Genomic DNA, 21,363 nt, shown 5'->3' with positions numbered 1-21,363 from the left:
AATAGAAAATTCTTCCTACCGTCTTCTTCTTCTTCCTTCTGAATTTCTTGGAGGTTTTCTCACCCTCGAAATAAGATAACTCATTTTATTTACTAACAATCTATAGGGTGTGTTACACAAACCTTGTGGTCGTGGGTTCTCAGCCCCACTTACCTAGTTGGTGCATTTGAAAGGAAATGAAAAACAAAATTGTTTATGATTGCACAAGTACATTGGATAAGCTCACATGACATTTTCTATCCGTAATCTTTTATTTCGAGTTCTCTCCCTAAGTTTTATTGGGATAAATCTACACAAGTTAATTGTATTTTTATCTTTCTACTGGATAGGTATCTCTGTATACTTTCTCATATTTTTTTTATTACTTTTATGTTTTGGTGACATGGGAAAAATATATCCACATCTATTATATAATAAGAGAGCGAGTTTAGAGTTTAAGAAGTAGGAATTCATGTGATGGCTTGGATTAAAATGTCCATCTATAGTTCCTATGTTGGACTTATATGCCCTTACTACGAATGATGATCTCACCAAAATGTCCCTACAAGAGACCTATGTTAGGCTAAAATGCCCCTGTTATATATCCACATAGACTAAGATACTTCTACAACAAAACAAATTAGATACAAATAACTCTGGTCCAAATCAAACCAAAATCTCTAAAAATATAGACAACTAGAAATCTCCAGATTTAGATGATAAATCTCCACAGCCAAAAATCGAAAATCTCTAGAACCAATGACCCATGGCTGCATCGACCCAATGACCCACGGCACACTGCATGGCCCACGACATCATCGACCTAGTGACCCATGACATTATCAACCTAGTGACCCACGACAAAGTTAAAAGAACTCACGACATCGATGTGACCCACAGTAGCATCGACACAATGGCCCATGACAGAGATAAGAGACCACAGGACCATGGTGCAGCCCATAGCCACATCGGAGATGGACCACGACACCCACAACCAAGAAAGAGATGGACCATAGCGTGACCCACGACAAAGTTGAACGATCGCATCGACATGACCCATCGAGCACTTTTGCTACCCATTGTGCTCGTCAGGAGCCTAGGTGATGAGCACTTTTTAGTTCACCTCAAGGTCAAACACTTTTGCTTCTCCTCCATGGTGCTCATACAAGGGAGAGCACTTTTCCATCTTATGCTGGCCTTGTTGACGAACACTTTTGCTCACCCTTGGTCAAGCCTTCATGCTCATTTACGTACATATCCTTCACTCTCTTCATGTTGCTCATTATGGGTGAAATCGGTTCAATTTTGGACAAATTTTAGAACCGAACCAAACCAATATACACCAGTTTTATAAATTTAATAATCGATACGAAGTGATTCATCACCAAAATCGAAACTTTCTGTTTTTCCTATTTCAGTTCGGTCTGGTTTTTCCAGTTTACAGTTTACACATGTGATACTACATAAGTTAAGACTCGAGAGTCGGTTCCTCTAATGCTTGTTCTCCTCAAAAGTAAGTTTATATTAATAACTTAATAGAAATGTTCATGTTATATTAATTTTATGCTAAAAGATTAAAATTTGTATGTTATATTAATTAACAATTTAGCATATAATATATATAATACAATAAAAATATTTTTTATATAATATAAATAAAATATGTATATATACCAGTCCGGTTCAGTTCAAATTGATTTTCAAAATATGAAAACCGGTACTGAATCGATTTTGATTCGATTTCGATTTCTAAGAACCGATACCATACTAGACTGGTTATAAACTAGACCAAACCCACCGGTTCAATCGATTCAATCGATTTTTTGATTTTTGTACACCTCTACTCGCCATGAGTTTGAGATATTGTTGCTTGCCTCGGGATTTAGGCCATTATTGCTTGGCATGGGGTTCAAGCACTTTTTGCTTGCTCTGGGTGTGAGCTCTCTATACTTGTCTCGGTATGCGAGCACTTTTGCTTGCCCTTGAATGAACTTTCATGCTTCTTCATAGTGCTCGCCGAGGGGCCGAGCACTATTTCTCTTCAAGGGGTAGGCTTTGTTGCTCCTAGTGGTGCTCGCCTCGAGTGCGACCTAGGGGTCGAGCACTTTTGCTCGCTTCTCCATGGTGCTTGCACTTTGCCATCCTATGCTTGCCTTAGTGGCAAGCAGTATTGCTCCTTATATTGCTAGCCCTCAAATTAAAGCATCATTTGCTTGCTTGGGGTTCGAGCTCTCTTTGCATGCCCTAGTATTCGAGATGGCGGACATTCTTGCTCGCCCATCCAGCCAAGCGAGCTCTTTTGCTCACCCTTGTCCGAGGGAGCGAGCATTCTTACTCTTCGTGAGGGTGAGCTTTGTTGTTGGTCATGGTGCTCGCCTCTGGCGCAAGCACTTTCGCTTGCCTTGCTCACCCCGAGGTGCGAATAAGGTTCAAGCATTTTTGCTTGTCCTGGGATACTAGCATTCTTTGCTTATGAGCACAAGAACTTTCGCTTACCTTGAGTGTGAGTTGTTGTTGCTCGCCTCAGGGTTCAAGCTCTCTCTGCTCACCCCTAGGTTCAAGCACTCTTTGCTTGCCCTTGGATCTGATAACTCTTTTCTCACTCCTAGATTAGAGCATTTTTGCTCACCCTAGGGTGCAAGCATTATTTGCTCGCCTCTGGGGCTGAGCACTCACCTCTTGTGATATTTTGAAAATGTCATTTATTGTTTTATTTTTCTTTAAATTTCAAATAATCTTTATAGGAGGAGCTGATGATGGGAACCAAGGTGGGCCTAGTTTTAAAGATCCTTTGCAAGTTTTAGATGGGACAATTACAAGATCAAGAACTAAGAAGATCAAGGAAACAATGCAAGGATTAGTGCAATCCACTTGAGATGAAGCTAGAAAGAGCCCAATGCTCAAGATGGGCTTGAAAGAAGGAGAACAAGTTTTGATCCACTTGATTCAAGCTATGGAAGACATGACTTAGAGATAGGGCCTATTGTTATTGGAGGCTTCCAATTTGGTTAAATGATTTATTTTATTAGTTTAGAATAAGTGGGCTTGAAGATGCTTGACCCACATGTGTTATTTCTTATGAACTAGAGTTTTCGGGAAGGCCTTGTATTTTGGCCAAAGGCTTATTTGGAAAGTTACTTTTCAGGAACTAGGGTTTGAAGAGGTTACTGTAGCGTTACTGTAGCCATGTTACTGTATATGTGACACTGTTCATCCAGGGGCATTTTGGATAAAAGGAGTTTTATTTTTGCTATGGTTTTAATTAGGTTCGGTTTAAATACTCTTTGTAGGCTCATTTGAAGTTTTAGACAATATTGAATTTTATTTGTGAGTTGAGTTTACTCCTCTTGTTCTTGATTGAACTTTTGAACCTATCAAAGGTAAATCACAACGTTTGTGGTGTTCCTCCTTATAATCTGGGTTCTTGAGACAGATTCTTCAACGGGTCTAGATTTTAATATAATGTAGGTTCTTGAAACGAGTTCTCATTGGGTCTTGATTTTTTATCCATTGACTTGATTTTGGCTTTCTTGGGTGAGTTTTCAAATTGATTGTGGATTCAAGATATTTTATTTCTACGAATTCATATCATTTGGTATTCAGAGCAAGGTTTCCAATTAGATCTGATTCTATCTTTTAATTCTTGTATCTTTAATTTTGTTTATAGGGTTTCATTGTTCTAGGATTGCAAAAAAAAAATAAAAAAAAAAAGAAACAAAAAGTAGGCTGTCGAAATTCTTAGGGTTTTTGGTTTGACTGAAATTTGCATCACATAGGGTTTCAAAATTCTAGGGTTTCTTGCATCTCTAAGTTTTTCAATTGCTTAGAGTGCCGTTCCATTGATTCTCTTATATTTCATTGTCAAATGTTGTGTGCTTGAATTCAATTACTTGATTTTCACAATTAAGTATTGCTATTTGTGATTTAATTAGAGAGAAGAAGAGAAAAAGAAAAGAAAAGAAAAAAGAAGAAGAAGAAGAAGATAAGAAAATGTAGCATATTCAAAAGTTGCTACATAGTGACAACAAAGAAAAGAAAAAACATTTGTTGATTGAGTTTTATCATCAAAGGGGCTGAATACATCTTTCTAGTTTGTATCTTACTTAATAATCACTCTTTCTCTCGTATAAATTTATTGAATCTCGTGTTATTTTATTCCTTCCTTCTTTCTTGGATTTATATTACTAGTTGGAATAATACAAGGTTGTATTGTCTTGATTTAGTTCAACTAGTTCTAAAAGAACTTGAGCAGAAAAACTATTGAGGTAAAAGGCAAGAGAGTGTGAGACAATAATTGGAAAAAAATCATTTGCAAGTTCTAAATAAGCCAATTACAAGATCAAGAGCTAAGAAAATCAAGGAAGCAATGCAAGGATTGGTGCAATCCACTTGGGATGAGTCTAACAAGAGCCGAATATTCAATATGGGCTTGAGAGAATGAGATCCAGTGATCATTCACGTGATACAAGCTATGGAACAATGCAACATAAATTAGGGTCTATCATTATGATTATGTGATTGAAGGCTTTGGACTTATTTATTTCATTAAAAGGGCTTATTTTATTAGTTATAAGAATTAGTCTAGAATAATTGGGGTTAAGGATACTTGGTCCACATGTGTCTTATTTCTTATAAACTAGGGTTTTTGAAAAGACCTTGTATTTTGGCCAAGGACATATTTGGAAAGTTACTTTTTAGGAACTAGGGTTTAATGAGGTACTGTAGCGAGTTACTGTAGCTGTGGTACTGTAGTCGCGGCATTATTCATCTAGGGGTAGTTTTGGAAGAAAGGGCTTTATTTTGGCTTGGGTTTTAATTTAGTTTAGGTTTAGCCTCATTTTAAGAAATTTATGAAATTTGATGAATTTATTCAGTGTGAGTTGAGTCTATCTCCTCTAGTTCTTGATTTAACTTTTGAACTTATCAAAGGTAAATCACAACATTAGTGACATTCCTCCTTATAATCTGAGTTCTTGAGACAGGTTCTTCAATAGATCTAGATTTTAATATAATTTAGGTTCTTGAAACGAGTTCTCATCGGATCTAGATTCTCCATCCATTGACTTGATTTTGACTTTCATGGGGAGTTTTCAAATTAATTGTGGGTTCAAGGGATTTCATTCCTGCGGGTTTATATCAGTGTGAGACAATAATTGGAAAAAAATCAATCAAGAGTGAAACACGAGTGGGGTGCCATTATTCGAGTGTAAACACATAAGGGAGTATGTGAGGTTTTCCACTAACATTCTTTTTGTGTAACACATTATGATGTCTCATAGGAGTGGCTCATCATCAAAGGGAATGACAGATAACTCATCTTTTGTGTTGCAATACAACAACAATTTGAGCGGTTAAACTTGATTTTGGGTGAAATGAGGGATATGATGGATCATCAAGATGCGACAATTAGAAATCTACAGGGCAAGAGAGATAGGAGGCGACATAAGTTTAGTGTTGAAAATGAGTATGAGAATGAAGGGTATGGTGATTCTTTTATTGCCAGGCATACACTTAACACAGAAATTAAGATGGATGATATAGAGCAACAGAGCGAGAACATTTTTCATACTAGATACCACATTAACAACAATGTATGTAGTATGACCATTGATAAGAGGAGTTGTATAAATTTAGCTAGCACTACTTTAGTTGAAAAATTGAATTTACTTACCTTGAAACACCCTAGACCATATAAGTTGCAGTGGTTAAGTGATTGTGTGGATGTTAGGGTAAATATACAAGTGCTAATTTCTTTTTCAATTGGAAAATACCTGGATATAGTGCTTTATGATGTAGTGCCTATGCATGCTGGCCATATTTTGTTGGGGAAGCCGTGACAGTTTGATAGGAAGGTGATCCATGATGGGTTAATGAACATGTACAGTTTTGAAAATTATGGAAAAATAATCAAAATTGCTCATTTAACTCAAACACAAGTCCATGGGGACCAACTGAAACTAAAAAGTGAGGATGAGAATGAGAAAAAAAGAAATAGTGAGGCCGAAAAAGAGATAGAGAGAAAAAAGATGAGGGTGAGGCTGAAACAACAAGAAAAAAAGAGAACGAATTGAAAAATAATTGTGATTCCAAGAGTTCAAAAAAAAGAGTGAAAGAAAAAAAGAGAGTGAAAAGGAAAAAGAGAGTGAGAGAAAAAAGAGAATGAGGCCAAAACATCAAGAAAAAGTGAAAGTGAAAAAGAAAATAGAGAGGTGGTTAAGAGTCAAGAAAAAAGAATTGAGTCACGAGAGGAAAAAGAAAGAGAGATTGCAGAGAGAAATAGAAAAACAAAAGTGAATTTTTATACTAAAGTGAGTTTTTATACTAAGACAAGCTTTTATACTAACGAATTTAACGACTCTTTACGTAGTATTGTTGTTTCTTTCTTACAGGGATATAAGGTCAAGATTCCTAACGGTGTGTTTAGTGGATTACCACATATTATAGAGATAAATCATTACATTGATTTTGTACTAGGTGTGACAATCCCTACCCAACCTTTCTTTAAAGAACATGAATCATTGACGCACTTGAAGTGACAAGGTAAGTTGAATAGAATGCATGCCAATTGGGTGCAATTCATTGAGATCTTTCCTCATGTAATCAAGTACACAAAAGGTAAGGAAAATTTTGTGGTTGATGCTTTAGTAAAAAGGTATGTTTTTGTCTTCATTTTAGATGCAAAATTGTTGATACTTGAATATGATAAGGAATTGCATGCTAATGATGATGACTTTGCTAGTGTGTATGGAACATGTGAGAAAGTATCGTTTGGTAAGTTCTATAAACTAGATTGATACTTGTTTAGAGAGAATAGATTTTGTGTGCCTACTAGTTTTATGCGTAAATTGCTTTTGTTGATAGACATGGTGGTTTGTTGGGTAACTTCGGTGTAAGGAAAACTTTCAATGTGTTGCATGAATGTTTGTGGGAGTATCATTTGCCATTCATTGACGTGTTGCATGAACGTTTGTAGAAGTATCATTTGTCATTCATTAACGTGTTGCATGAACGTTTACGGAAGTATTGATTGCCATTCATTGAGTTTGCATATAATTGAAGTGGTTATTTTTTAGTGTAAGGAAAGCTTTAGGTGTGTTTCATGAACGTCTGTGAGAGTATCATTTGCCATTCATTGAATTGTTACATGGACGTTTGCAGGAGTATCATTTGCCCTTATTAGAGCGTGCATATAATAAAACCTTGCATTCTACTATTTCTTATTCTCTTTTTGAAATTGTTTATAGTTTTAATCCACTAACTCCTTTAGTTTTGATGCTTTTACTTGTTGATGGCAAGAGTAGCTTAGATGGACCTTTTCAAATTTTGGAGAAAATTAATGAAAATGCATATAAAGTGGATCTTCCAGGTAAGTTTCATATTTCTGCTATTTTCAATATTACTAACAGTTTTCCCTTTGATGCAGGTGGAGATTCGAGGTCGAATCCTTTTGAGGAGAGGAGAAATGATAGGAATCAAGGTATGCCTAATTTTAAAGATTCTTTACAAGTTCCAGATGAGCCAATTACAAGATCGAGAGTTAAGAAGATCAAGGAAGCAATGCAAAGATTGGTGTAATCCACTTGGGATGAAACTAGCAAGAGCCCAACACTCAAGATGGGCTTGAAAGAAGGAGAACTAGTTTTGATTCACTTAATTCAAGCTGTGGAAGACATGACTTAGAGATAGAGCCTATTGTTATTGGAGGCTTCCAATTTGGTTAAATGATTTATTTTATTAGTCTAAAATAAGTGGGCTTGAAGATGCTTGGCCCACATGTCTTACTTCTTATGAACTAGGATTTTCGAGAAGGCCTTGTATTTTGGCCAATGGCTTATTTAGAAAATTAATTTTTAGAAACTAGAGTTTCAAGATGTTACTGTAGCGTTATTATAGCCACGTTATTGTAGTCGCAACGCTATTCATCTAGGAGTATTTTGGGTAAAAGGGGTTTTAGTTTGGCTAGGGTTTTAATTAGGTTTGATTTAAATACTCTTTGTAGCCTCATTTGAAGTTTTAGACAATATCGAATTTTATTTGTGAGTTGAGTTTACTCCTCTTATTTTTTATTGAACTTTTGAACTTATCAAAGGTAAATCACAACATTTGTGGCGTTCCTCCTTATAATCTGGGTTCTTCAGACAGATTCTTCAATGGGTATAGATTTTAATATAATCTAGATTCTTGAAATGAGTTCTCATCGGATCTAGATTTTCCATCAATTGATTTAATTTTGACTTTCTTAGATGAATTTTTAAATTAATTGTGTGTTCAAGAGATTTCATTCTTATGGGTTCATATCAGCCGAGCACATGCCTTCCTACTGGTCTAGCATAAAAGGAGTCTAATGTGTAAGACAGTCAAATCACAACGGTATAAATTGATAAATTGAAAATTAATTAATGTAATTTCTTTTGTTATAAAATAAATTTAAAATTGTGAAAAATATTTAGTAGAATATTTAAGTCAGATCGTTTACCTTTAATATTTGTTCATTGATCATAGATACTTGGGGTTGATTAGAAGTAGGCATTTATTTGTTTTCCCCTAGGAGTGACAATTGATGTCATATCTTTTGAGTTCTCGTTGGGTTACTTGGCTAGTGTCATGGAAAATTAAATCTCGTTTGTTTTTAGAAATGAGATGACATGATATGAGTTGAGATCAAAATTAAAAAGTTGAATAAAATATTATTAAAATATATTTTTTAATATTAAATTTGTTTTGAAATTTAAAAAAATTGAATTGTTTATTTTATTTTATATTGAAAGTTAAGAAAATTATAATTATTAAATAAAATAAGATAAAATGAGATATTTTTTAAATACAACACGATCTGAATAATTAAATGAGTCATTCAAGTTCATTTCATGTCATTTGAGTTTTGTCAAGTCAGGGTTCGTGTTGAGTCAACTTATTTTTTCGAGTCTACGCACTTACATTATTACATACATTTTCCAATGAATCTATTTAAGAAGATAATTAATATATGCTTTAAGTTGTTAGTATACAAGAATAAAATATCTACTATACGTTAGCACTTATTAATTAATAAGTAATTAAAATTGATAACAAAATATAAATGTTTTATTTAAAAGTTTGCAACGTTAAATTGTTTTAAATATTTTTCTTTGACTTATTAAACATGACTCTAGATCTTTTATTATTTCTTCCACAAGAGATGAGAAATGATATATTTTATCATCTATCTTTTTTTATTATTTAAGTAATGTTTGTTTTACTAAGAAAATGTTTAAAAATAATTTTCATTTTATTTCATTTCTACTTATTTTTTTAAATATTATTTAAATGTAAATATTTTTAAATTAATTATTATAATTTTTTTAAATTTTTAAATAAAAAATAATTTTTTTTAAATTTCAAAACAAAAAAATAATCTCTGCAGAAATCTGCAAAAAATAGAACCGGTTGAGGAACTATCGCAGACTCAAACCAATCGTCTGACCTTCGGCTGAGAACGTTAAGGAAGAACCGGCTGAGAACGTGACCTTCAGCGCTGGTGAAGCACGTACTACGTTTTATTTTCCTCTTCCTACAGATCCATCGGCTTCGTTCGTTTGATTTCTTCTCACAGATCCATCTCTTATCTTTGTCACGATGCAATCTGTGTAAGTTTTATCACTTGGTGATGTTTTCAGTGGGAGTAAACGACTTGTTAATGGGATTTAATGGTAGGTTGTTGCGTTACGGCCTTGGAGAATTTTTTCTTTAAGGGTGAGTGTGGACGTTTGGTAGTGGGTAGAAGTGGACTCTACGGTTAAGCTTCATTCCATTATTTACTTATTTTTTGAAATTAGAGTGTTTTATTAGCAAAACATAAAGGTAGACTCACCAGAGAGAGAGAGAGAGAGAGAAGGGGAGGGGGGGGGGGGGTGTATTGGTCGCCGGAACTAACGTGAAAGGAACTTGAGAAGAAAGCGTTCGGCGACGGGGGGAAAGGAGCTGCTGTTTTAAATTTTGAGGGTAGAAATGACAATTCACAGTTTGCTTATGTGGAGGGTGTGTAGGTGTGGCTTCCGTTTAGATTTGTGCTTTCCTTTATTTCGTGTCACACGTACGTATTGCACTGGGCGCGCTAAATACCAGCCCTACTTTGCTCGAATGTCATGCGGCTGCAGAGTTGTGTCGCCGCCCAAGGAATACTCACCCACTCACACTTCCAAGTCCAAAGAATCTCTTTCTAGGGTTCTTGTCTTCGGACGAACAGGTATCATCGTTTTTCTCTTCACAACATTTAATTTTATTTTCATCCTTCACATGTGTTCGCTCTTTAGGCTCGATTCGTTTTTTCATCGAACGCTTTGCCACGAAATGTTTCATTTTATTTCGATGGATATTTATGTTATTATTGTCGGTTAAATTTCATATCTGAGTACAGTTTTAGCGTTTTATTTTTTATATGATAAAGTTTTCTATTGATAAAAGTTTGTTTGGTTCAAAATCTGCTTTTTTGGTTTAGGGGAACATGAACAATGGCGATGGAAAACGATGGAATGGAGGGGGAGAGGAAGATGAGGATGAGGATGAGGAAAGTGGAGGCCCTGATGGGTGGCAGATAACTTACGCAGATGAGAGGTCATGGGAATCTCTGCAAGAGGATGAGTCCGGACTTCTTCGCCCCATTGATAACAAGATACTTTACCATGCTCAGTATCGCCGACGCATTCGCTCCCTTTCCTCCCAGGCAACTACTGCTCGTATCCAGAAGGGCCTTATTCGCTATCTATTCGTTATTATCGATTTCTCAAGGGTACTGAATTCATATCACTCGACTGCTCTTTTATTCTATGTAATTCCTTTTCATTTATGTAACTGTGATCGCCAATATGATCTGCGAGAGAGAATGTATTGGTTCCAATTCCACACATTGAGAAATGAAGTTAGTGGGGTAGGTAATAAGGTGCATTTCTGCAGTAAATACTCGCTTTTAAATTGTAAGAGTTGCTTCATTGTTTTTTTGGGGTTTCCATTTATGTTCGCTTAGGCTAATGACCGTATCCAGGTGATTACAAAACTATGTAACATTTTTCTGAACCTTTAAAGATTTATCATCCAAAGTATCTAAAAGTTCTTCAGTGAACTTGAAATTTCTCATTTATAAATTTCTAACCTAAAAGGCATATGCTTTTTTTTTTCTTTGAATTGAGTATAACTTTCAAATTAATATGCAATCCAGCAGTATATGCTTTCTCATGGATTATTGTGAGCCGGACAATGCATAAGCCTAAAAGGCATGTCAAACATATAAAAACTGCTTAAAGTACTAGAAATCTGGCTTGTAATTGGGAATTAACTGCACTGAATAGTACTTTTGAAAATAAATATCTCCGCAGAATAATGACAATAGTAGATTAGAAGACAAGGATTTAGTTTTTTGCAGTTCTTTTGATCAATTATTATTCTCCGTACTCTCTTTTGATTTTCCTTCCTATATGTTTAGGCAGCTGGAGAGACAGATTTTCGGCCAAGCCGAATGGTCGTGGTTGCAAAACTCGTTGAAGCTTTTATTAGAGAGTTCTTTGACCAGAATCCACTTAGTCAGCTTGGTCTGGTGAGTGTAAAAGATGGGGTTGCTCAGTGCTTAACAGAGCTCGGTGGCAGTCCCGAATCCCATGTGAAAGCTTTGATGGGTAAACTGGAGTGCTCTGGTGAGTCCTCCCTACAGAATGCCCTGGACCTTGTTCATGGCCATCTAAAACAGATTCCATCATATGGTCATCGAGAAGTTCTTGTCTTGTACTCTGCTCTCAGTACTTGTGATCCGGGTGATATAATGGAGACTATCCAAAAGTGCAAGAAGTCAAAAATTAGGTGTTCAGTTATTGGTCTCTCTGCAGAACTATTTATATGCAAACATCTGTGCCAAGAAACTGGGGGCTCGTACTCTGTTGCATTGGATGAGGTGAGATCAACTAAGTAGTGGGTGTTTACAGACTACATTGGAACCGAAATGATTTAGTTGTAGTATCAAGGAATGTGAGCACAACTGCCATCTAGATGATGTAATAACTTATAGGGGAACAAAAGATTGTTTTCATTGGAATCCACTTAAGTCTAAAGGGGTCCAAGAAAGTGACATTGCTATGAGAAATTATGGTGTCTAATTGCTCCTTACTATATTGTTATCATATTTACTTATTTCTTTTTGGTGCAGCCCCACTTGAAAGAGTTAATACTGGAACATGCTCCCCCACCTCCTGCAATAGCAGAGTTTGCCATTGCTAATTTGTTAAAGATGGGGTTCCCACAGAGAGCAGCAGAGAGTTCTATAGCAATATGTTCATGTCACAAAGAGGCTAAGGTTGGAGGGGGTTACACTTGTCCAAGATGCAAAGCGCGTGTATGCGAGTTACCTACTGAATGTCGAGTATGTGGGTTGACACTTATTTCTTCACCCCATTTGGCGAGATCATATCATCATCTCTTTCCAGTAGTTCCATTTGATGAGGTGCCTCTATCATTTCTGAATGATGCACATAACAGATCACCAAGATCTTGCTTTGGCTGCCAACAAAGTCTTCTAAATCCTGGTAAGTAGTTGTCAAGGAAGAAAATATAAAATTTTGCAATGATCTTCTATGATTAGTAAAGCTGATGTTCCATCACTCGCATGCGTGTGCACGCATGTGCAACTGAATCTTATTTCTCTATACAGACTAACTTAGAATTTTGGATATCAAAATGGCAGCATAAATACTCTTTTAGTAAAAGTTCTGTTGTGTGTGATGCTTCAAGGTGTTCTAACTTAGTAAAATATAACATTTTTTATTCAATAAATTTAGTTTTTAGTGCACATCATGCAGGTCTCCGACTAGTTGAAATAATGAGAAGAGATTTAGAAGAAATCTAGCAGCTAATTTTGGTATTTTTGAATCCCACAAACCTTGGAGTAATAGATTTCTCATGGACATATTTATGATATACATTCCACAAGTTTTTTTTTAATTAGTTACATTATACAAATAATTTATATTTAAGTTTCGTGAAAGATGAGATAAGTCTACGTAGTTTGCACCCTTAGGATAGTGTTGTAGTGCCTCAGTTTTGTCATACTGTAACATCATAGGCTATAGCCTATGGGTAGAAGGGTCAGGTCTGACGTATAGAAACAAGAACTAGGAGTGGACAAGTTGTGGAACGATTTCGTATTTATAATGATGTCTAAAGAAAGAAAGGAAAGAAAATGTTGGGTAAGAATTTGATATAGTTTTTTTCTCTCCATACACTCGAGGAAAAATGTTGTGTCTTTCTGTTGGTGTTTTTCTTCTGCTAACGGTGGTTGAGACCAGTGTTGTTTAGCTCAGTTTTTTCAGTACTTTATGAGTAGTTGTGTTGTGATGGGATCTAGTAGGAATGTTATTATTGATCAAAAGTGTTTTGAGTTTAAGAAGATGAATTCAAGGTGGTGGAGAATCGCTGAGAGCAGCTGTCATGCTGTGAATCACATTTTCATTGACCAAGACTTGTTGGGATGGCTGGCTGTCATGGTGAAGGAAGGTGTTGCTTTTGTGGGACCCTCTGTTTTCCTCAGATTGCGAAGAAATGGTTCTTAGGTGTTGGTGGTGTAGAGGCAGTGTAACTCTTATGGGAGCTTTTTCTCCTTATTGGAGTTCGGTCAAGAGAAACAACACGACTTACTAGTGATACCTGAAGGGAGGAAAGGGTAGGTTGGAGGAATTTTGGAGAGTTGTTGAAGGAAATTTCTGCAACTTCCTCTGTTTTGGGAGGGAATAACAGAGGGAGCTGCCCATGGATGCCTCCTTCGCTGCAGGGGCACCAAGTCTTCTCTTTGTATAGAGGTCTTGTCTCAAGCTCCAAAACCTGCAGAGGGGACATGCGTTACTTCCACTCTGGTGAAGGCGCAGCTTTGTGAAGATGCAAGTTTGGGCAGGCGTCTGTTGGGGCCAAGTTTGGCAACTCTGTTGCATGCTTTGGTTGAGATGGAGACGCAAATTGGGTGTTTGCAACTTAATATGGGGATTTTAAAACGTTCCGTTGAGGAGGGATTGCAGAGGGAGAAGGCTCTCGTAATGGGCCAGGGAGAAGGCTCTCTTAATGGGCCGGATAATGATACTGGGCTCCAGGGAGAAGGCTTTCTTAAGGGCAAGAGTGTGGCTTCTGATGGGCCTCAATCGCAGGCCTAGCCCGTCTCTCAGGCCCAGGCTATGAAGCCTACTTGGAGACGTAGGGTTGCAAAATGAGAAACCCCGTCGTCGTCGCGTGGGCCTCAACTTCCACCATTGGCAGGGGTTAGAGGTCGACGTCGATGGTGGTGGGTTCGTCGGTGAGGTCTGGGGTGCCGAAGCTGGCGTCGGTAGGGATTAGAGTTGTTGAGCCGAACCTGCATAGTGTCGTAAGTTGCTTTTCATTGCCGGAATCTGCACGAAATCAGCCGTGTGACAAGGGGTCGATGGGAGTGGGTTTGTCGGCGAGGTTTGGGGTCGATGGGAGTGTGTCGGCAGAGTCTAGAGAAACAGCCTATGTAGTGTTGAGAAGTACATTTCAGCGCCGGAGTTGGTACAGAAATAGTCATGTGAGGTGGTCAAAGACGTCTCTTCTGTGCCACCTGTCACGTCGAACCACAGTCTCTTTTTGAGTGGGCTGGTGCCGTGTCTGGGCCCAAGACGGCAACCCTTGCGTCGGCAACCCAAGCGACAACAGCCACAGCGACAGAGAACCATGCGACGACAACCCATGCAACGGAAACCCTCAATGAAGCCAATTGTCCTGTGCAAACCTAGAAAGTTTCGTTGGAGCACGGGGGAGCTTATGGGTGGGCCGCCACCCATTGAGGTGGCACAGACTTGGTCGCCGGCATGCTCTGGCCTATCTACCGACTCTCTGAAGGCGAAGACACTACCGGCGTTGACATGGAGTGGTTTGATGGCGATGAACGCCGATTTAGCTGAGCTTTCGGGCCTAGTGGTGGCACAGATAGTGCCACCGACACCTTCTGGGTTGCTTCCTGTCCCTTTGGCGGCGAAGGCATTGGTCTAGGTGTTGGATCAGGTTGTTTCTATGGGTTTGGAGATGGCAGAATAGCCTAGTGTTTTCGAAAACTCAAGCTCTTTGGTTCTGTTTACGGCTAATAGGGATGGGGAATATGAACATACTCCCCTCAACTCCTTTCATCCCAATGTGTCAGATTGGGTTATCCAAAGAGCGATGGACATTAAGCATATGGTAGGAATTTCTTACGGGGATTTCGAAGCTGAATTTATGGCCTTACTTACAGTTGTAGAGGCTGTGAATGCCCAATCCAAGTTTGATCAATCCTTGGCTTCGGCCAAAAAAAAGGGAAAGAGAACTCAATAGGCTAAAATGGGTAATGAAAGAGGATGGGGGTGAGAAGAGCTCTACTCGGGAGCGTTGTAAAAGGAGGGGTAAAATGGTTGTCCCATGAAGCTAAAAATATTATCGTGGAATGTGAAGGGGCTGCATGATCCTAATAAGCGACATTCAAGAGACTAAGTTGGAAGCTATTACAAGACAAAGTTCGCAGCCTATGGAGAGGACATGTCGGGTGGTCTTACCTACCATCAAAAGGAGTTTTTGAGGAAGTTCTAATTATGTTTGATACAAGGGTGGAGGAGTTTGTGGGTGATTTTACGGTTGCATGCTCTTTTGTTAATCTAGAATACGGCTTCAAATGGGCATTCGCCCAAATATTGATTCGGAGAGAAGGTTTTTGTGGGAAGAATTGGCGGGAGTCATTAGTTGGTGGGAGCTACCAAGTTGCATTGGGGGGGGGGGGGGGGACTTTAATACATCTCGCTTTCCAAGCGAAAGGTCGGGTGCTTCTCACATCACTCCAGCTATGAGAGAGTTTTCTGATTTCATTGTAGAACAGGAGTTCATGGACATTCAACTATCAGGAGGCACGTTTACCTGGTCCAACAACCGTGATTGTTCATCTTGGTTGAGGATCGATAGATTTTTGCTAACTCCCGATTGGGAGTCACACTACCCGAATGTAGCTCAAAGAAGATTACCCCGTTTATGCTCTGATTACTTCCCCATCATTTTAGATTGCGGAGGCATCCAAGGGGGTAGAAGGTATTTTAAATTGAGTATATGTGGCTTAAAACTGACGGTTTTGTAAACAGGGTTAGACAATGATGGACTTCCTATAGTTTTCAAGGCTTTCCAAGCTTCATTATGGCAAAAAAGTTGAAAGCGTTGAAACATGATCTGAAGCAATGGAATGAATAGGTTTTTGGCAATGTGTTTCAGCAAAAGTGCTCTCTTATGGAGGAACTACAGGGTCTAGAAGGCGAGGAGGAGGCTAGAACCCTTTCTGACCTGAAAAAATTCGCAATAGCCAGGTAGTTGCTGATCTTGAAAGGGTTTACTTTGATGGAGGAGATTTCATGGAGACAAAAATCAGTGGTACTCTGGCTTAAGGAGGGGGACAAATGCACAAAATTCTTCCATAGGATGGCTAACTCTCACAAGAGGAACAATGCTATGGATATACTGATGGTAGATGGGGCAGCTTCTTCGGATCAGATGGTAATCAAAAACCACATTTGGAGACCAAGAGTGGATGGTTTGTCTTTTTCCACACTAGACCAGCAGAGTGCAGGGTGGTTAGAGAGGCCATTTACAGAAGAGGAAGTAGGCAATGTTATCAGAGGTATGGCAAGTGATAAGGCTCTCGGTCCGGATGGGTTTACTTTGGGTTTCTTTCAAGATTGTTGGAAGGTGGTCAAGGAAGATATTATGCAAGTCTTTCATGAATTTCATTCTAATGCTAGATTTGAAAAGAGTCTCAATGCCACCTTTTTGGCCTCATTCCTAAAAGGGTGGGGGTCTAGGGATGTGAGAGACTATCGCCCCATTAGTCTTGTGAATGGGATGTACAAGATTCTATTCAAAGTGTTAGTAAATAGATTAAGCTCGGTGGTGGAAAAGCTAATCTCGAAGTCGCAAAATGCATTTGTCAAAGGTAGACAAATTCTTGACTCGGTACTTATTGCAAATGAAGTCTTGGATGGTCGATTGAAATCTAAAGAACTCGGGCTACTTTGCAAGTTAGACATGGAGAAAGCATATGCTCATGTCAACTGGAAGTTCTTACTTTAGTTACTTGGAAGATGTGGTTTTGGGAGAAAATGACAAAAATGGATAGAATTTTGCATCTCTTCAGCTTGTTTCTATGTCTTGGTAAATGGCTCACTAATGGGTTTCTTCAACTCCTCTCATGGCCTGAGACATGGAGACCCGCTTTCTCCTCTACTGTTCTTCTTTTTCATGGAAGCTCTCAGTAAGATGATTGAGGGCCTAGTGGACGGTGGGTTACTACATGGTTTTTCGGTGGGGAATGGCGATCTCAACATTTCTCACTTGTTATTTGATGATGACACGCTTATCTTTTGTGGTGCACACCTTGGACAAGTTCAAGCCTTGAGGGCCTACTCCTTTGTTTTGTTGTTGTGTTAGGTTTGAGCATCAACCTTGCAAAGTCGGAAATAGTGTCAATGGGGGCTGTCCCCGATGTGGAGATTTTAGCTACTACCTTGGGATGCAAGATATCTTTGCTTCCTATGAAGTATCTTGGCTTACCGTTGGTGCCTCATTTTTTTTTTTATAAGTAATAATATTATATATATATATCAATAGGAGTAACCAAGTATACTGGAGGTATACAAGAAAAACACCTAGCCCATACAAGAAAGCCCCTAATGACCCAAAAGCCCATGAAAACCTATCCAAAATACACAAAGCCCGAATTGGAAAACTATCGATACACCTCCCTAACCCCATCCCTTAAATTCCGTGAAAAAATCCTCTACCCAAACATCCCACTACGAGAACATCTTCACAAAGCCCTCCCTTTAGCTTTCCTTCGACTTGAGCTAGCTCCCTTGGTATCGTAGTTGATTGCCCAAGATAGATTCTTTAACACCCTTTGGTTTCAAGCCTGTGACTCACCTCGATTGCAGTAAGTGGTGCTTTAAATTGGTCTTCATATTCTCCTTGTTCTCCATATGAAAGTCCTAGGGTTTGTAGAAACCCATTATCTTTATTCAGAATCCAATCTGCTGTTGAACCCGTTATATCGTTAATCGGAGGAAGAGAAACCAGGGGAACGACAGGTGCCTCATTTAAATCTAAAAGGATTTAGAATGATGTAGTCGAAAGGGTGGAGCGTAGATTGGCTACTTGGAAGAGGCTATACTTGTCGAAAGGTGGTAGGTTGACTTTGGTTAAAAGCTTTCTTTCAAACTTACCCGCCTATTTTTTGTCTTTATTCCCGCTTCCCACAAAGGTGGCTAACCGCATTGAGAAGCGACAAAGGGATTTCTTATGGAGTGGTATGGGGGAAGAGTTCAAATTCCACTTGGTTAATTCGTCAACAGTTTGTACCCCAATTTCTGGGGGAGGGTTGGGGATTCGCCACTTGATGAAATTCAATCAACCTCTTTTGGGTAAGTGGTTGTTAAGGTACCAAAATGAAATGGAGGTCTTATGGAAGTCTGTTATAGATTCTTAGTTTGGGGAAGCTTGGGGAGGATGGTGTTCGAATGAAGTATGAGGAACTCATGGAGTGGGTTTGTGGAAAAACATTAGGAGCCTTTGGGGGACCTTCCAAGGACATGAACATTTTGTTGTGGGCGATGGTTCTCGTGCCCCTTTTTGGTTTGATATATGGTTTGGTAACCATTGTCTACGAGATATTTTCCCTGCCATCTTTGCGCTTGCTAGAGTAAAGTAGGCATCGATTGCTAACCTTCTGGTCTTTTCAAATGGCACTCCTCAATGGAATATTAACTTCATTAGGGCAGCCAAGATTTGGAGTTGGAGTCTATTACGGAGTTCTTGCGGCATTATATTCCGCAAGTATTCCAAGGGACACCAGAGACAAGATGCATTGGAATCATTCTAAAAAATGTATTTTCTCTTTCAATTCTTTTTATCAAAAGCTCACGAGCTCCAGAATGTCTATGTTCCCGTGGAAGAACATATGGAAGACGAAAGCTCCTTCAAAAGCAGCTTTTTTTGTCTACAATCTTTGGACAAGATTCTCACTACAAATAATTTGAGGAAACGACGGGTTATTGTCCTAGATTGATGTTGTATGTGTAAGAAGCATGGAGAGTCGGTTGATCATCTGCTTTTACACTGCGAGGTGGCCAAGGTTATGTGGGATGATGATTTTTTCTCAAGAGTCGGATTGTCTTGGGTTATGCCTTGTAGATTGGTGGATTTCTTCGCAAGCTGGAGAGGACTACACGGCAATTCTTAGGTAGCGGTAGTTTGGAGATTGGCACCAATATGCATGTGTTGGTGTATATGGAGGGAGAGAAATGCTAGATGTTTCAATGATCAAGAGAGAACAATGGATGAGCTTAAAGTTTTCTTTTTTAAGTCAGTTTTTATGGGTGGGGGCTATAGTTTGTAACGGACTTAGTGTCTATGATCTTCTTCTTTTTATTGTAACCTCTAGCTAGGCTTTCTTCATGTATACTTCATGTGTACCTAGGTTTTGCCTATTTCTATGAATATAATATCTTTGAATACCTATAAAAAAAAAAAAAAAAAAGGAAAGAAAGAACTGATAGACTAATATAAGCTAAGCTACTGGAATCTTTGAAGTGGCTAGCTATTAAAGTTTAAAAAATTCCTTGATTATTTTTTTCTTTCCTGAAGTTTGTATGTTCTATATTTGTCTGTTGAGTGTGTGGCATGTCCCATTTTCAATTACCTAATTTTGACACAGGAAACAAACCTGGCCTTCGTGTTAAATGCCCAAAGTGCAAACAGCACTTCTGCCTTGATTGTGACATTTACATTCATGAGAGCTTGCATAATTGCCCTGGTTGTGAGAGCTTCAGGCATTCCAAGTCAGCCATTGCCAGTGAAGAATGATGGTTCTTGTGATTTTAAAATCTGCTGCCCCAAAAAAGTTTTATTTCCTCACTCGCGAAGTCAGGGTCTTTTTTGGTAACTATTCTAAGCCAAAGTCACAAGACAAATAAGTGTGCGCTTTTGGAACCATCCAGAATACCCGTCAATTTGGGCACACAGGTATGGCCTTGATTCATCTTTGAAGAAGGGATGCATAATGGCCGTACGAAAGAGAGAGAGAGAGAGAGAGTGGTCATTGGGCCCACCGTGGACAGAAACCAAGTTGGTTATTTTTCCGCCTGTATTTTCTTTATGGTATTTCTTTATTTGTTCACTTCATTTTAAGTTCTAAGAAATAAAGTTTTAACTCTTGAAGCTTTGTATTCTTTGATGTCTCCTGGGAATTGAATGTACCTCAGTAGCAATCGATTTCATCACTTACCTGTTAGCGGAAAGTTCTCTTTTAGAATATCATAGGTGAACTTTTGTTTATCTTAGATTGTTTCACATGGTGATGAACCACGATTTTCAATGTTTAGCTTGGCTTGTTTTGATGCTCTTTGTAACATTGAGGTCACCATTTTAAGCATTGGTTTAATTTCATTGGATGCTCCTTTTGATTCCTGGAAGAAATTGCCGATGTTGCTTTTGTTGACAATTTGGAACATTGATGCTTTCGAGTGCCCTCTATAGATTTTAGAGAGAGTTGAAGCTATTGCGGTGTTTTTGGCAGACTATTTTCTATTGCCTTTAAAACTCGTTTCCGGACACTCTTCCATCCCTAATTCATGATCTTACCTTTAAACTCAAAAGCTTATCGATCCAATTACAATGACATCCGAAGATCCATATTTCATTCTCGCCATTATTTTAAAAGATCTGATATTCACACTTTCTCAAGAGTAGCTATAAACTCAAAAGGAGACTTCTAAATGTGCCCACCAAATGTACCCTCTACATATATATATTTTTTATAGTTTTTCTTAATGAATAAGGAATTGATTATTAGTAAATATATATTTTTTATTAATAGTTAAGGATGTTTAAAAAATTCTTTTAACAGAATAAGAAAAAATCATTTACACTAGTGACTCTAACAACACTTAAAAAAGACGGTCAATTTTAACAAACCCCCGAGACCCAACTCCCCCATCGTGACTCTTAACAATCTCAAAGGTTGAAAAGGTTCACATGAAGCCATAAAGTTGACTTAAAGGGATACTGTATAATCAATTCAGATGGCATTCTCAGTTTCGATACATTCCAAAATTTCGGATCCAAACAGTTTCCGAAAATTCAGAAATTAATCAGGCTTATCATGGCTACCGATAAGTCTGTCCGATTCATGATGGAAAAAAGTAAGCATTGGAAAGGTTTCCAAGTTTTGCAAGCCATTGCTGTGAAATGGTGGTAGATGACACAAATCAAAACCATACTTTTATGGGGTTCCAATTTGCTTGAGAGAGAGAGAGAGAGAGTAGGGTGATACTTACAATCAATCATCTTAAATTATTG

At 38.2% G+C, this 21,363-nt stretch overlaps 1 protein-coding gene across 1 annotated transcript; it reads left to right on the top strand.

Annotated features, from left to right (window-relative positions):
• Positions 1 to 9,889: 9,889 nt before the first annotated feature.
• On the top strand, positions 9,890 to 20,285 carry LOC121238834 (general transcription factor IIH subunit 2). Its single transcript, XM_041135884.1, has 5 exons — positions 9,890 to 10,204; positions 10,457 to 10,747; positions 11,438 to 11,899; positions 12,152 to 12,527; positions 19,721 to 20,285. Exons 2-5 carry the CDS (start codon positions 10,463 to 10,465, stop codon positions 19,867 to 19,869), a joined length of 1,272 nt encoding a protein of 423 aa, XP_040991818.1. The 5' UTR covers positions 9,890 to 10,204; positions 10,457 to 10,462; the 3' UTR covers positions 19,870 to 20,285.
• Positions 20,286 to 21,363: the final 1,078 nt, after the last annotated feature.

The sequence above is a fragment of the Juglans microcarpa x Juglans regia genome, chromosome 7D, assembly GCF_004785595.1.
Source record: "Juglans microcarpa x Juglans regia isolate MS1-56 chromosome 7D, Jm3101_v1.0, whole genome shotgun sequence".
In the NCBI taxonomy this organism is placed as follows: domain Eukaryota; kingdom Viridiplantae; phylum Streptophyta; class Magnoliopsida; order Fagales; family Juglandaceae; genus Juglans; species Juglans microcarpa x Juglans regia.
The sequence above is the reverse complement of the archived record's forward strand: the minus strand, read 5'-3'. Positions and strand labels throughout refer to the sequence as shown.